This window comes from Talpa occidentalis, unplaced genomic scaffold, assembly GCF_014898055.3.
Source record: "Talpa occidentalis isolate TD23 unplaced genomic scaffold, MPIMG_talOcc4v2.1 talOcc4.3, whole genome shotgun sequence".
In the NCBI taxonomy this organism is placed as follows: Eukaryota; Metazoa; Chordata; class Mammalia; order Eulipotyphla; family Talpidae; genus Talpa; species Talpa occidentalis.
In genome coordinates this window covers 79235365-79249094 of record NW_023603184.1, presented here as the reverse complement: position 1 = coordinate 79249094, position 13730 = coordinate 79235365, and the positions used below count along the sequence as shown (strand labels likewise).

Below are 13730 nucleotides of genomic sequence, written 5' to 3'. Positions count from 1 at the left end.
CTTTTATGTACTTTTATTTTATCTTCAAAAAGAAAGACTATATTAAAGGGAAATATCTAAGGAGGAGCAATGCTACATAAAGTTTATGTTTTCGGATCTGTTGCCCTAGAAAATGCTTTGATAAAACACACTTAAAGCAGTACAGTCAATTTCAAAGAAATGTTGGGAGATATACCTCTCCATGTTACAATCTGACTAACACTCAGAGACCACCAGCTATGATTATCCAAATTCTGATTGCCTCTTGCCTTCTCTCCACAGAGGAAAATCGGAAAGGCTAGAATAACACTTTTGTAACATGGAGTTATTTTACTGATGACTAAATTTTATAGAGGCTGGTTAACTGTCCATGTCACTAATTAGGTACTGTAACAAATCAAACAATCAAATGGTAAAGGTTTTTTTTTTTAATATTGTAAAAATCCCTCCCTCCAAATATAATGTCAAAATTATTTTTTTCCTATACTTATACAATCATAGACTATTGTGGATTTATAATAGACATGAATTTGAGGGGGAAGATTTGTAGCTCAATTGTCAGTGATGCTAAAGGAAATAAAAGACCACTATCTTAATCTTAAGATATGTCAAAATGAATTTCTGATATTAATATTTCCTGAGCTTGTAGCAGTATCACATGTCTGCTGAATGTGGACCTTGATGAGGAGATACTGATTGTGAGCGTCCTGATGTGTATCTTGAGAAACACATTCAACGTTCACAAAATGTGGACTTTGAAAGCCCAATTATACAAGAGAAAATAGGACCTCCTTTCTCCGGCATTATGGAACATTCAACTCATCACACTGCATCCGAAATATATTCATACATTTGTTCAAACTATCAATCTTCAGGGCAGGATGATGTTCTGTTTTCCTCTCCCTCAATTATCCACCTTACCACAAAATAAATCATCAGTGAGTACTTTGTGTAAGTGGAATTATTTAAACTACAGAGAAGGAAGTGAGAAGGGAGCATTGGTTTTGGACACAGTTCACAGGGCCTAGGGAGGTCATGGAAAGCCAATAAGAACTAAGCCGGTGAATCTTCCACTGCCTGTGAAGCTGGGCTTAGGAGTCATGAGGGGCCTATGTGGTATGAGAACACCTGCTGGAGAACAGCAGCAGATCAATACTAAATGCTAACCTTTACAAAAGGGATTCTTGTGAACACTGATGAATGCCCTGCATCTTTTTCTTTTCTTTGGGTGGTGTCAGGGAGGACAGATTTAGGATACAATTAGAGGACTGAAATGGTCATAGACCACCTTTCCAGAGGAGAGCACCCTCCTGGCACAAGGCGGAATCATCACCTTTGCCTGATGTCTGGTCATCTGCAGCTAGCTGAGGATATGTTTCCTGTGGTTGGTGCGATGCAAGGGTGGGAAGGCGAGTTTTGATTCTGTTCTATGATCTACACAATTTGAGTTAGAGCATAAAATGTTTTATGTATTTTATACCATGCATAAAACATGGTATAGATTCACATTATTAAACAAAATCTGCTTCTACCTGTTACTGTTTCCTTCTTGGGATCCATGCTCTATGCCTTCCACTATTAAAGAAACTTGTTAGTTCTCAAAGTGGAAGTTCTAAATATAATATTTCAAACTGGCATCAAGATTAGACTAATCTTGTAGGCTGTGCCAAAACTCTGGGCAATTTTTTAATGATTGAGAGTCCATGGAATGAAAAAAATCAGCATCTACTGCCAGGGGAAGAATTAACATGGGCCTCAGAGGCCATTGGCTAAAAACAAAAAGCCAGTTTAGCTGGTTTTGAATCAATTGGAGTCTTATTCATATTATATTCCCAGCATTTAGCATGGCTATTACTAGTTATTCAGTCAGTTTTAAGGCTAAAACCTAATGTTAATTTCTTTTGTGCATTTTCTTTTAATTGAAAAAGGAGAAAGATTTTGAGGACTTTACTTGAAGGGGGAAAGTGTAATTTAATGGGATAGAAAAGGGGAATTATTATTATTATTTGCCAGTACCAAAAATAGTTGCTTCTAGCAGGAAATTACTGGTAAAACCATTTTGTAGATTTTAAAAATCAAGTGGCTATAAGTCATCATCTCAAATAATATCACATTCAAACTAATGTCTGTGCAAAAAGATCTTCCGTAAGAAAGGAGTTCTTGAACTACAGGGAAACCAATTTATTATTCTAGCTCATTCTTGTTTCCCTTACCTAATTCACTCCCATTTCTGGACCTCATTTTTCTCTTGTTGCTCCAAAGTTATTCTGCTTTTAATATCTCATAAGACCTGGATCATTTCCTCCCCAGATAACAGGCTTTTAAAAAACATAGGCTTAACCTGCTACCCAGGTGCACTTTTTTCCTCAACATTTGCCATCTCTCACAGTGACCTGTATTTTATTATTGAACAAAAGCTAGCTATGTGGTACTCTATTACCAACATATTTGCTCCCAAGAGCCTTTAAATAACAGAAACTGCCTGGGAACTATAAATGCAAAGGAACCAGGAAGCTTGTAGGCCAAGATAAAGAAGCTTAAGGTTGGCTATTAATTTTAGCTAATATTAAATCATGACACAGCTCGCACGTAAGGATCACAGTTCAATTATGAACCATAAAGAAGTTAAAAGAAAAGAAGATTTACAAGATATTTTTAAGCACATTAGTGCATATTGTGGAAGTTGAGAGAGTATTTCAGGCCCAAGCAATGATAGAGACCCATGCCCTACTATATAAATTCAAATACAATTATTCTCAGACTAACACTGATAAAGTACAAAAGTTGGAGTGTGTCTCTACTCAAAGGTATATTGCAGTGTTGCTCACATAGCTATTGCTTAAATTAACAATGTGACAGGTAAATTATTCTCTCATACATGAGTTCTAACAAATTATTTTTAAAATACTTTCCTTTTAACCCAATGATATTGATACTCAGAAATATGACTAGTATAGTAAGTTGTGGGCTGAAAACTTATATCTACAATTTGAATGGAAAAAAATCTTTACTTCTCAATAAAATTGGCATATTTTACAAAAGTACTATAATCTAAAAGGCATTATTTTCTCATGCGTCAAAAACATTAACCAATTAGTTGTGTCTGCATGGGAAATTACTTAAATGTTATAGAAATTTGGTGACACTGTATTAGTTGGCATAGCTGGAAAGAAAAATGAGCTCATGCCCAGTTACATATAAAGAATACAGTAATAAAAAGGCAAATATTAGCCACCCCTAAGTTATCTATATACTTTTCTTGAGATCAATATGTTACTGCTGCTTTTCCTTCATATGTACCTAGACTGATTTCTCAGACTTTAAGCAAATACTTGGGGGAATGGTTTCCTAGAGCTATTCTGGTCATAATTTTCTCCATAACCTAAGTATGAATGGAAAAAAGAAGGAAGAGGAAAATATGGAAGGAAAGATGAGAAGAAGGAAAGGAAAGAGAGGCAGAGAGTATGGAGGGAAGGCAAAAAGGGAGAAAGCAATTGTTGAATGACGAAGCTAAACTGGGCACTATGAGGTTCTTTCCAGATTTCATTTAAATTTTATGATAAAAATTCCATAAATTATAAAGATAATAACAACGTGTAAAGTTATATCGCTGGTAAATGACAGAATCCATTTGTAAACCTGACTTGGTCATATTCTAAAGCTGCTATTCTTTCCAATAAACATAAATATTTTACAGCCCTATTTATAATAGTCAGGACAAAAAGACAGCCTAAATGTCCATCAAAAGATGACTGGATCAAGAAGATGTGGTATATCCATGCTATGGAATACTATTTAGCCATAAATAAAGATGAAATGTAGCCAATTTACAGCAAATTGTAGGTAGTTTGGATGATTGTTTTGTAGTTAAGCAAGTGAAAATGACAAATATTGGACATTTACAAACCATATGATTAGACAAAGTAAAATACTTATAAAACTAGCAGATATTACCAAGCACTGTGAGGACTCGGGGTTAAGATGGAGAACAGGCCAGGGATAGAAGGAATGGTAATGGGTAGAAAAGCAGATCTTTAAAAAACACATAAATAAATAAGTAAATAAACAAACAAACAAACAAATAAATAAAACACACTATGTACTAAATGCTCATTTTCTGCAGGGTCAGCATTAGCACAAGGCCATACATGATGGACTTGGCCAAGGATTCCATAGTATATACATGGTCATTGTAAAGTAAATGCTGATTACTTTTTTTTTCACATTTCTATCCAAAATATGGGGGAAAATAGAGGGCTTGCGTATGGTTACAAAACATCACTTAAACTTACTAATATAATCTTCAAATGTAAAAGAAAGTTTAATCTTTTCAACAGCAATCAAAGAACATTAATTTTGGAGGATCACAGGGGTCATTATATTGTTTTGTTTTTTTTTTTAAAGATTTATTTATTTATTTACACAAGCACTGGGTACAGTCAGAAGCCCAGGAGGGTGAAAGAATTCACCACAGCCAGAGCAGGGAGCAGAACAGGCAGAAGGACCAAAGTACACTGCAGAGGGGAGCAGTGGGCGAGACAAGAGAGGTCTGCGCGCCATGTGGGACCCTCGCCCGGCAGCAGGGCAGCAGGGGATTGAACTGGCATTGCAGAGGCTGCGGGCAGCTTCACAGCGCGGCGCTCAACCTCTGCACCACCAGGGGAGGCCCGGTCCTTATATTGTAAGGACAGAGAAGGAATTCTAATACTTGACGCTGTCGTAAATAACCATATATAACTGTAGTCTTATAAATGTTGTTTTTTGTTTTGTTTGTAACTTTCAGAATCAAGCTATATATGAATAAGTCACAATTATAGAAACCAGTGAAATGATTAAATTTTTCATGATGTGGAAATAAAAATTACAATAGCGAAGACAGAAGAGGTAGGAGGGAAAGAGAGTACTGTTTCTCATCTTATGGATAGAGGCATTGAAATTTAATTTTATATGGTTAATAAGATAATAAGTAGAAATTTAAATATGGTGGAAGTTTCAGAGAAAGCCAGTGGAAACAGAGGGACCATTTGTATTTGACCATGAATATTTGAGAAGGAAAAAGACCAGGTAGACGAGGTCTGGTTTGAGTCAAATTTATGCCTGTTGCAAACTATATCTGAAGTCATGTCTAAGCTTGATAAATTGAGATGTTATACTATTACATAGGCTGTTTCCTTTTAAATACAATGATTACAAAATAAAAGTAGAATAACATTATTTTCAATGCCTACCATCTAGTATGGTTTTGTCCACATTAAGATGAAAGAAACTACTTTCTAAACATATAATCCTTTTTAACTATATCATTTTGATGTAAGGAAATACTAGTTGCTGCTAAAAAAACAAACAGAGACAATCCTTTTTGAAAAATTGTGTTGCTAAGTGTTTCCTGTTCTTAGATGTCAATGCTGTTATTTGAAAGATAACAGAAGAAGTTAGTTTGACTAATCCTAAAGAGTTCTCACTTTAGTTTTAAAAGCAAGTAAAAGATATGTTCAAGCACACCTACCATCCTAAAACATAGCCCGTTGCCTATAATTTACATATTAAACTGATTTGAGTTCTCTTTCCAATGAGACACTCAATGCAATTAACTTACACATTTAGAAAGTGTTCCACATTCCCTTGGCAAGTGTGTGGGAATGCACATGGAGAAATTGAAAACTTTCAGAAGCTACCAATGTAATGGTACAATAATCACTACACCTACCTGAGCTATTCAATTTCTTTCCATTGAGCCATTATTCAGAATTATTAACTCCTGGCCTTTTTATGTTGTTGCTATGACAATCATTAGTCATGTTAAAGAAATCAGAAAATGCAACCTCATCATGTGCGCTTGAGTTTCCAGTGAGTTTCACTGGCTAGATTCTAGCCAGTGAAGTCACATATTGTCCAGAGAGGGTTACCATTGAGTTTGGACTCAGTGATATGAGGATAATACCTTTCCCACATAAGATGTTTGCTTGGTATTGTTCTACTGGGTATGACAAAGTCAGTGAAGCATAGCCTTTCCCACTTCACAGTGGGTGCTCAGTAAATGCTGGCTGAATTCAAAACTCAGTCCTCTCAAACTGGCGGTAATATTACAGGAAAGAGTAATCACTTTGAAAAGTGATTGTGGCCCAGCATAGCTCCTCCTAGCTATCAGAAAGTATACTGGTAAGATCCAAACTACTAAACTCGGCTTTTCCAAATATGAGTAATGGAGGCCTTAATTCCAAGTTTGTAAGATCAGGCAGTTTAAGGAATCTACTACATATTATTTGGGCAAATGCATTGTGGGACAAAGTTAAGGGCCATTATAACTCTTTCTAAAAAACAGAATTTCCTAAATTCTTGTCCTCGAAAGACATTTATGTAGCTTAGAGAAATTAACCATTAAACCATTAATTTATTTTATATAATTTTTGTAATTGATCCATACTGATTTCATTTTTTTTAATTTCTGTTTTTAATTTCTTTTTGAGTAATGATTTCATTACTTTTCTGAGTCTTTGCCTTAGGTATGCTGAGACAATGAACTTAAAATACTAAACTTGACTGACTCTGTTTTTTAAAAAATAGTTTAATTCCCTTTACTCAGTCAAAAAAAATCTCAGTAAAAGCCTTGGAAAGAAGTTCACAGTTAACACTGAAACAAGCCCAAGAAATGACTACATTTACATAACTTGATCTGTATTTGGAAGAAAATTCCACTGAAGACAACAATGGGAGCTTATCAAATCAGAATTTCACATAGATTTTCCATAGCCATACTAATGAATACTGACTCATCGGTCAGCTATGGTGAAAATTTAATGGAGCTCTAAGATAGGAAATGCACACACTGGAGTATGTTTAGTGGTTTCATTACATCAGTATGAAAACTGCATTAAGTATGCAGCTACTTTGCTACTTTCTGAGTCCAGAGCATTATAGTTATTAATTCTTCTTATTAATTTGTAAGCATTTTGAATGGGGCTAGACCCAGGCACTGAATTAAAACCCTTTTAATTTTGCTATAATCATGGCAAATTTGGAATTTATGTCAACTGGGATTGTTTAGATTGCTAATCTGGTTTTATATAGTTTTCGAGGTGGCAGGTAACCTGTAAATGAATCCTTTTTTAGAAAATGCTAACGTACACAATGAATTCTAACATAAACTTGAAGGACTAGTATAGTATCACATGAAGTTGAGGGTATAAAGGATTGAATGCTGTCTCTGGCACCTAAACAGATATCTTTAGAGAATAAAAGACTGAAGTAAGCTTGATTTAAAACAGTTACTTGTTCTAGTCCCAGATGTCTGCATTCTAAGAATTTTCCACTCATTTAGTGATAAGTATTCTCGTGCCTCTTAAAATTTCACCTTTCAAGACTAGCTTACAGTGCCAGGTAAATTTTTATATGTTAGCCTGTTTCAAAATTGACTATAACTAATAGGTGAGACAGTTATAAAAACTATTGAAATAATTCACTAAGTTTTGATGAAAATATTAATGTCTGCTTTACCCTCTTCCTAAGAAATATTTGTATGTTAAATCACTTTTGAGTCCTATAAAGTTCAATCTTTACATTGTTTTCAGCATTTATTTTAGGAGTTTATTTTAGCCCATTTTCAAATTCTTTCTTATATTAAATTTTCAAAGTAGATCCATCAATTAGAAAAGAGGAGCCTCTCTGGTGCACAAGGGGTTAAGTGGCAACACTATGAAGCAATCTGCAGCCAATGCAGCACCAGTTCGATCCCTGGCCAGGGAGGTGACCCACATGGCACTGCAGACCTCTCCTGACTCGCCCCTGCTCCCCTTAGCAAGCAGTATATTTTGGTGGATCTCTCTGTTCTGCTCCCCACCCTATATCATTCCCTGGTGAAGCCTCTCATTCCCCACATCTCTGGCCTGTATGCCAGTTCTTATATGCGTAAATAAATAAATCTTAAAAAAAAAAGAAAATTTGAAAAGAGAGAGAATAATTGACTTTATGCATAAATTTTCTTGTTAGGAAAATAATAAACTTTGCCTGTATAATCTGCAATGTTTTTTCCAGAAATAGTAATCTATTATATCAGTGCTTCAATATATTCATCCATCCTTTCATAGAATAGGCATACTACGAACAATAATAATGATAATATAATAATAATAATATTAACAGCAGAGGGCATTTATTATGTCCAGAAACTTTGTTAAATGCTTTATATTTGAAATATAAATAAATGAATTAATTTACAACTAAAAATGCAAGTACATGAGATCTTTCTCTCATTGGTGTATTTAAGTATTTCATGATGCCAATTTGTCTTGGATTTCTTCCTAGCATATATGAGATTATGACTAGTGTGGTCAGATAACTTATTATTCCAGTCAGGAAACTTCTGAAAGTGAAAAGGGATCCTGATATTAAGTATACTAAAACAACAGGTATAAAATACTGCATATAGGTGTAAACTATGGACGTATCAGCATAGGGACACCCTGAAGGATCAGTAGCGTTGATAGGTTTGCCTTCTCAGTTCCTTGGACAGAGCCCAGATGCTCTGATAAAATTAGGTTGTTTTTTTTTTTAATTATTCTATGATGTCACCCTATTCAGGGGGGGATTAGTTGTCTCAATTATTTTTCCTCTGTTACAGAGCAGAAAATATAATATCCTGATATTCATTTAGAGTTGTATAGCTGTGTATACAAAGGTCCATTCATTTATCACTGTTACAGTAAAAATATAAATTGTGCTATACCTTTAATAAGTCCTTTTTCTTGCAGAGTTTTCAGGGAAGGTCTTCGGGTAATAAACTTCTTTAATCTGCTTTTAACTCGGTTTTTGTCGCTTATATCTGAAGCACTATGATGCAGTCTGAATACTGGAGATTAAAAAAAAAGTCAGAGGCATTCAGTAAATTTCTCTTTATGATTATTACTTTATGCAAATATGAACAGAAACCAGTAGTTATGGAACAACTACCTGAATTAATAGCTCAAGCCTTTCTGTTTAGATAAGGCATACAAGCAAAATTTACCCATATAAAAATATTAACTTTTTTTGCAAAGTGAATGTATAATGAGAATGTGGTTAGCTTCATATCACCACAATTTATTTTCACAATGATTCCCTTATATTTAACATGATAATCTTATCTGGATAATTCCACATATCTGTAGCTATGTACAACATTTTGTTTAAATACAAATTTATCTAAATTAGGAGACAAATCGGAGCACCTGGAGGCACAGCAGGTTGAGTGTAGCGCTGTGAAGCTGACCACAGCCTCTGCAGCATGGGTTTGATTCCCGGCTGGCCAGGGAGATTCCCATATGGCATGGCAGACCTCTCCTGCCGTGCCCGCTGCTCCCCTCAGCAGTGTATTTCGGTTGTCTGCCTTTTCTGCATCCCGCTCGGTCTCTGGTGAATCCTCTCACCCTCCTGTACCCCAGCTCTTGTATAAAAATAAATAAATCTTAAAATATATATAAATAAAATAAAAATAAATTAGGGGGCAAATCTCTAGAATTGTTCATTATAATTAATCATAACTCTATACTACCTATAGATAACTCCTACATTTTCAAAGATCATCCTTGCCACAATAATTTTCTCAATTTTTTTAAGTCGATGAAAAAGTGAGTTTTTCTGAAACAGAAATTTCTTATTCTATTTATTGATGTGAAATTTCCACCAGACTTTTTCCACGTCTTCATCAGTTCTCTATTTTCAACTTCCTACCTTTACCTTTATCTTTAATGATAGGTGTGTGTCACATTTTTTCGTGAACAATTATTGCTGAAAGCTACTGATGATCAAGGACCATGCTAAAGGCTATGAATTCAGTGATGATCTTTAATATTTAAACTTTGGACCCTAATTAGGTGTAGAATCTAGATATATTCAAGTTGTCTTATTATTAATGACTAACAGGAATTTGTTATCTCAGTAAGATAAGCTATAGTTCATAACTGGACTCTCCACTGTTTTACCTAATTGTAGACATCATGTGAGGATTTGAGGTACTTTATTGGTTTTATAGACGCTCTTTTCCTCTACAATCATTATCTTAGAATATGTCAGTCATTCAGTTGTGTTAATAATATATCTAGAATGTTTTGAGGTTTTATGATGTCCTGGATATGCTACATGATTTAACTTTACTAAATTTTATTACAATGTAAACTCAAGTGGACGAGGATTTTTATCCTTGAACATTGAGCAAATGTTCGCTAATGTGACCTTAATACCTTAAATGTCATTTTGCATAGAGTGAATATTCAGTTAATATTTGCTGCATTGATTCTAACAATGATCTTGTGAAATATGTAAAACTATTCTACCCAACTTAGAAATAAGGAAGCTGAGGCAAAAAAGGTAAGAAATTTATCCAAGCCCAACCTCAAAGGATTTTTATCTGATATTACTGAACTATTGGTGTAAGAAAGAAGAAGAAGGGAAATAAAAATACCAGGAGCTCAGATACTTATTAAAGTACAATGGTTTCAATCAATTAAAGTTTTAAAGAAATTATTGGTGGCAAAACATTCGTCAAGTTAGAATTGTAGGGCATCTAGACTTGCACGGTTCTATCCCTCAATGAGAAACTCACAAGAAAAAGAGAAAAGCACACTACAAAGTGAACTGCAACTAGAAGAAAATAAATTACTTACATTAGAAGATTCAAAGTCAAGTGATCCTAATGGGAACTCTAAGGAACCTACAAAAGTGCATAAGGGGATTGTCTACTTAAAAAAATCTGCCTCATTGAGACTGTGAGATGCCTGCTCATGACTGTGTCAAATAGGGATGTTTTTGCATCCTTCATCCCCTAACTTTGAATACAAAGCATTGTAAACTTGCATTAGTAAGATGGAAAATTGGGGTGAAGTGTAAGGATGAAGACAGAAAGGAAAACATCCAACTTTCCCCCTAACTAGATGAAAAGTAAAGTTTTAATCTTAAATTTAAAGTTTTGATTATCATGTGGAATTATACATTATAAAATACAGAAATGAGACATTACCTGTCATGTAAAAGGTCAGTGCTAGTTGATGTCATATTAAAGCCGATTTCCAACCTTGACACTATTTGAAACTTTGGGCCAATTTACAATTCTTTATTTGTAGGGGGTGGTTGTCCTATGAAGAATGTATAATGTTGAACAGGCTCCCTGGTCTCTATCCACAAGATGCTAGTAACACCCCCTCTTAAGATGTGAGAGTCAACAATGTCAATAGATAGTGCCAAATGTGTGCTGGGGAGGCAGGAGGGAAAAATTTGATACCTATTGAAAATTATTAACTTAAATTGGTTCAGACTCTGAGGAAAAAGTAAAGGAACTATGAAATGAAAACAGTATATATTATTTTACTATCTCTATAAGTAGTTTATATATATAATACACATATCTAATCCATTGTCTATTATCTACTCTATCATCTGTCTCATTTATGTGCTATTTGTCTACTAAATGAATTAGCTACAAAAGTTAAATCAGGGGCCTCCCTGGGGGCCCAAGGGATTAAGATGCAACCTATGAAGCTATCTGCAGCTACTACAGCAAGAGTTTGATCCCCGGCCACGAGAGCAGACCTCTCGTGTCTTGCCTACTGCTCCCCTCAGCAGTGTATTTCAGTCAATCTGTCTGTTCTGTTTCCCACTCTGTCTCTGGTGAATCCTCTCAACCCCCTGCACCTCTGGTCTGTACCCCAGTTCTTTTATGCATAAATAAACCTTAAAAAAGTTAAATAACTATTATGTAAGGTGGAGGGTCAATGGCTCTATCACTTGAAACAGGTAGGAACCAGTGCTGTCCATCAGAGGCTCCATCTATTGTGCCTGGCAGACTGGTTACATAGGGTGATGGTCATGGATAACTTCAGCACTCAGGATAGTTGAGCAGGATCAAGGCAACCTGAGCCCCTGGCAGTTTCCTCTGGTAAAGAAAAGTCTCATCCATTTACTCCAGTGGACTATGCAAATATTTTTATTTTCTATGAAATTTTAAAATGGGACTAGATCTGTACTCGTCACTTGGGGTTAATGAACAATTAAAATACAATTGCACTACAGGTTGAAATAACAGTGGCTTGGATGTTTTTGGTTAACTAAAATAGATTCCTAAAATTAATATATGACTAAAATTTTTAAATTATACATGTGGTTCACATTATATTTCTGGACAGTGCTGCTAGATGATAAAAATACAAATTGACCACCTATTATGTACATGGCATATGGTCTGTGTAATTATAATATAGGATGGAGAGGAGTATGAAATATAAGAAACTTAGGGATCTTAGAGGAGAAATTGACCTTAAGCATTACTAGTACCCAAGGAACAATGACTTTAAGTGATCATGACTATCAGGCATTAACTGCTTCAAAGCTATATAATTACAAGAGACATTTTGAGTATAGTAGTATACTGTGCTTATAGTGACCAGAGGAGGTCTTTTACCTGCACCAAGAGAGCCAAACACTGAGCTGTGAGAATATAAACACAGAGGATTAGGGCCTCCCTGGTGGCTCAGGGGTTAGGGTCAGTGCTATCACTGCCAAGGCCTAAGTTCGATCCCCAGCCAGGGAGCAACCCACATGGCTCAGCAGACCTCTCCTGTCTCACCCACTGCTCCCCTCAGCAGTGTATTTTAGTAGATCTGCCTATTCTGCTCCCTACTCTGTCTCTGGTGAATCCTCTCACCCCCTGTACCTCTGGCCTATGCCGTGGTTCTTGTATGCATAAATAAATAAAAATAAATTTTTGAAAAAACAAACACAGAGGAGTTTACTATATGAGGCGGCCACCAAGGGAGTCAGCAATTGGGTTAGCCCTTTAATGAAGGTCTCTTCTCCAATATAAGGGGGGAAGGAATGTGAGGGAGGCATAGCACTCAGAATTTCCATATCTGAGGAGGTGGTGGGAAGTCCATGTGACATGAGTCAAGGTGTTTGACTTTCCCAGGAAGGTGTTTTCTTAGCAATCAGATGTTTGTTTCTGATGTTACAATCAACCTTAAAAGGGCACATTTTACCAGGAATACAGTTGGAGCATATTAACGGTTAATCATGAGGAGAGGATAGGAGAAGACAGAACAAAAGGTGGTTAGGGCTTAATTCCATTTGGCCCTAATTTTTAGTCTAGGGGAGATTTTTGTTGTTGTTGCTAAATGGAGGGGATCCAGCTCCAAGCTTACATAATATCCTGTGAACCTATTCTAGGTGCAGTCACCTCAGTGACCACCAGGGGTGACTGACTTGCTTCCCCTGATGATAATCAGAGCCCAGTGTCTAAATTCTAGTGTTAGAGGCTAAAGTAACACTTCACATCCTGCAGGAAAAAAAAAAAAAAAATCAAAAAAACACAAACTGCTTCAGGCAAATTTTGGCGTCAAATCTGGCTCTGAAATGATATGGAATAATCAATCTAAGTTTTCAGTTTACTGAGGTGATATTTTCTATTTTTGGCTTTACCTCAAAATCTTGCCATTTTCCATGACAGAATGTCAAGAAATACAGGGCCAAGGAAGTATTTTTTTCTGACATGTTGGAACTAATAAAAATGATGTGATTAGAAAGTACTCTTCAAATTAAAACACAGGGTAAAAATGTGAGAATCTGAAAATAATTATATAGTGAATTATATCTTTTTTGAATCCCTTAGGTACTCTATGATCATGTTCTTAATTAGAGAGATATATATGTATATTGTTTTCAATACCGCCATCTGGCTCCACATGTGAGAAATGTGTGAAAGGTGCACTGGTTTTTCAAAGAAAATGAAA

At 35.5% G+C, this 13730-nt stretch overlaps 1 protein-coding gene across 4 annotated transcripts in view; it reads right to left on the bottom strand.

Moving 5' to 3' along the window:
* Positions 1-13730, bottom strand: part of ARHGAP15 (Rho GTPase activating protein 15) — a 621973-nt gene that overhangs the window by 225811 nt on the left and 382432 nt on the right. For all 4 annotated transcript variants that reach the window (XM_054699701.1, XM_054699703.1, XM_054699704.1 and 1 more), the window contains one exon: positions 8702-8824. In XM_054699701.1, the coding sequence (XP_054555676.1) occupies positions 8702-8824 (123 nt within the window). The remainder of the gene's footprint in view (positions 1-8701; positions 8825-13730) is intronic.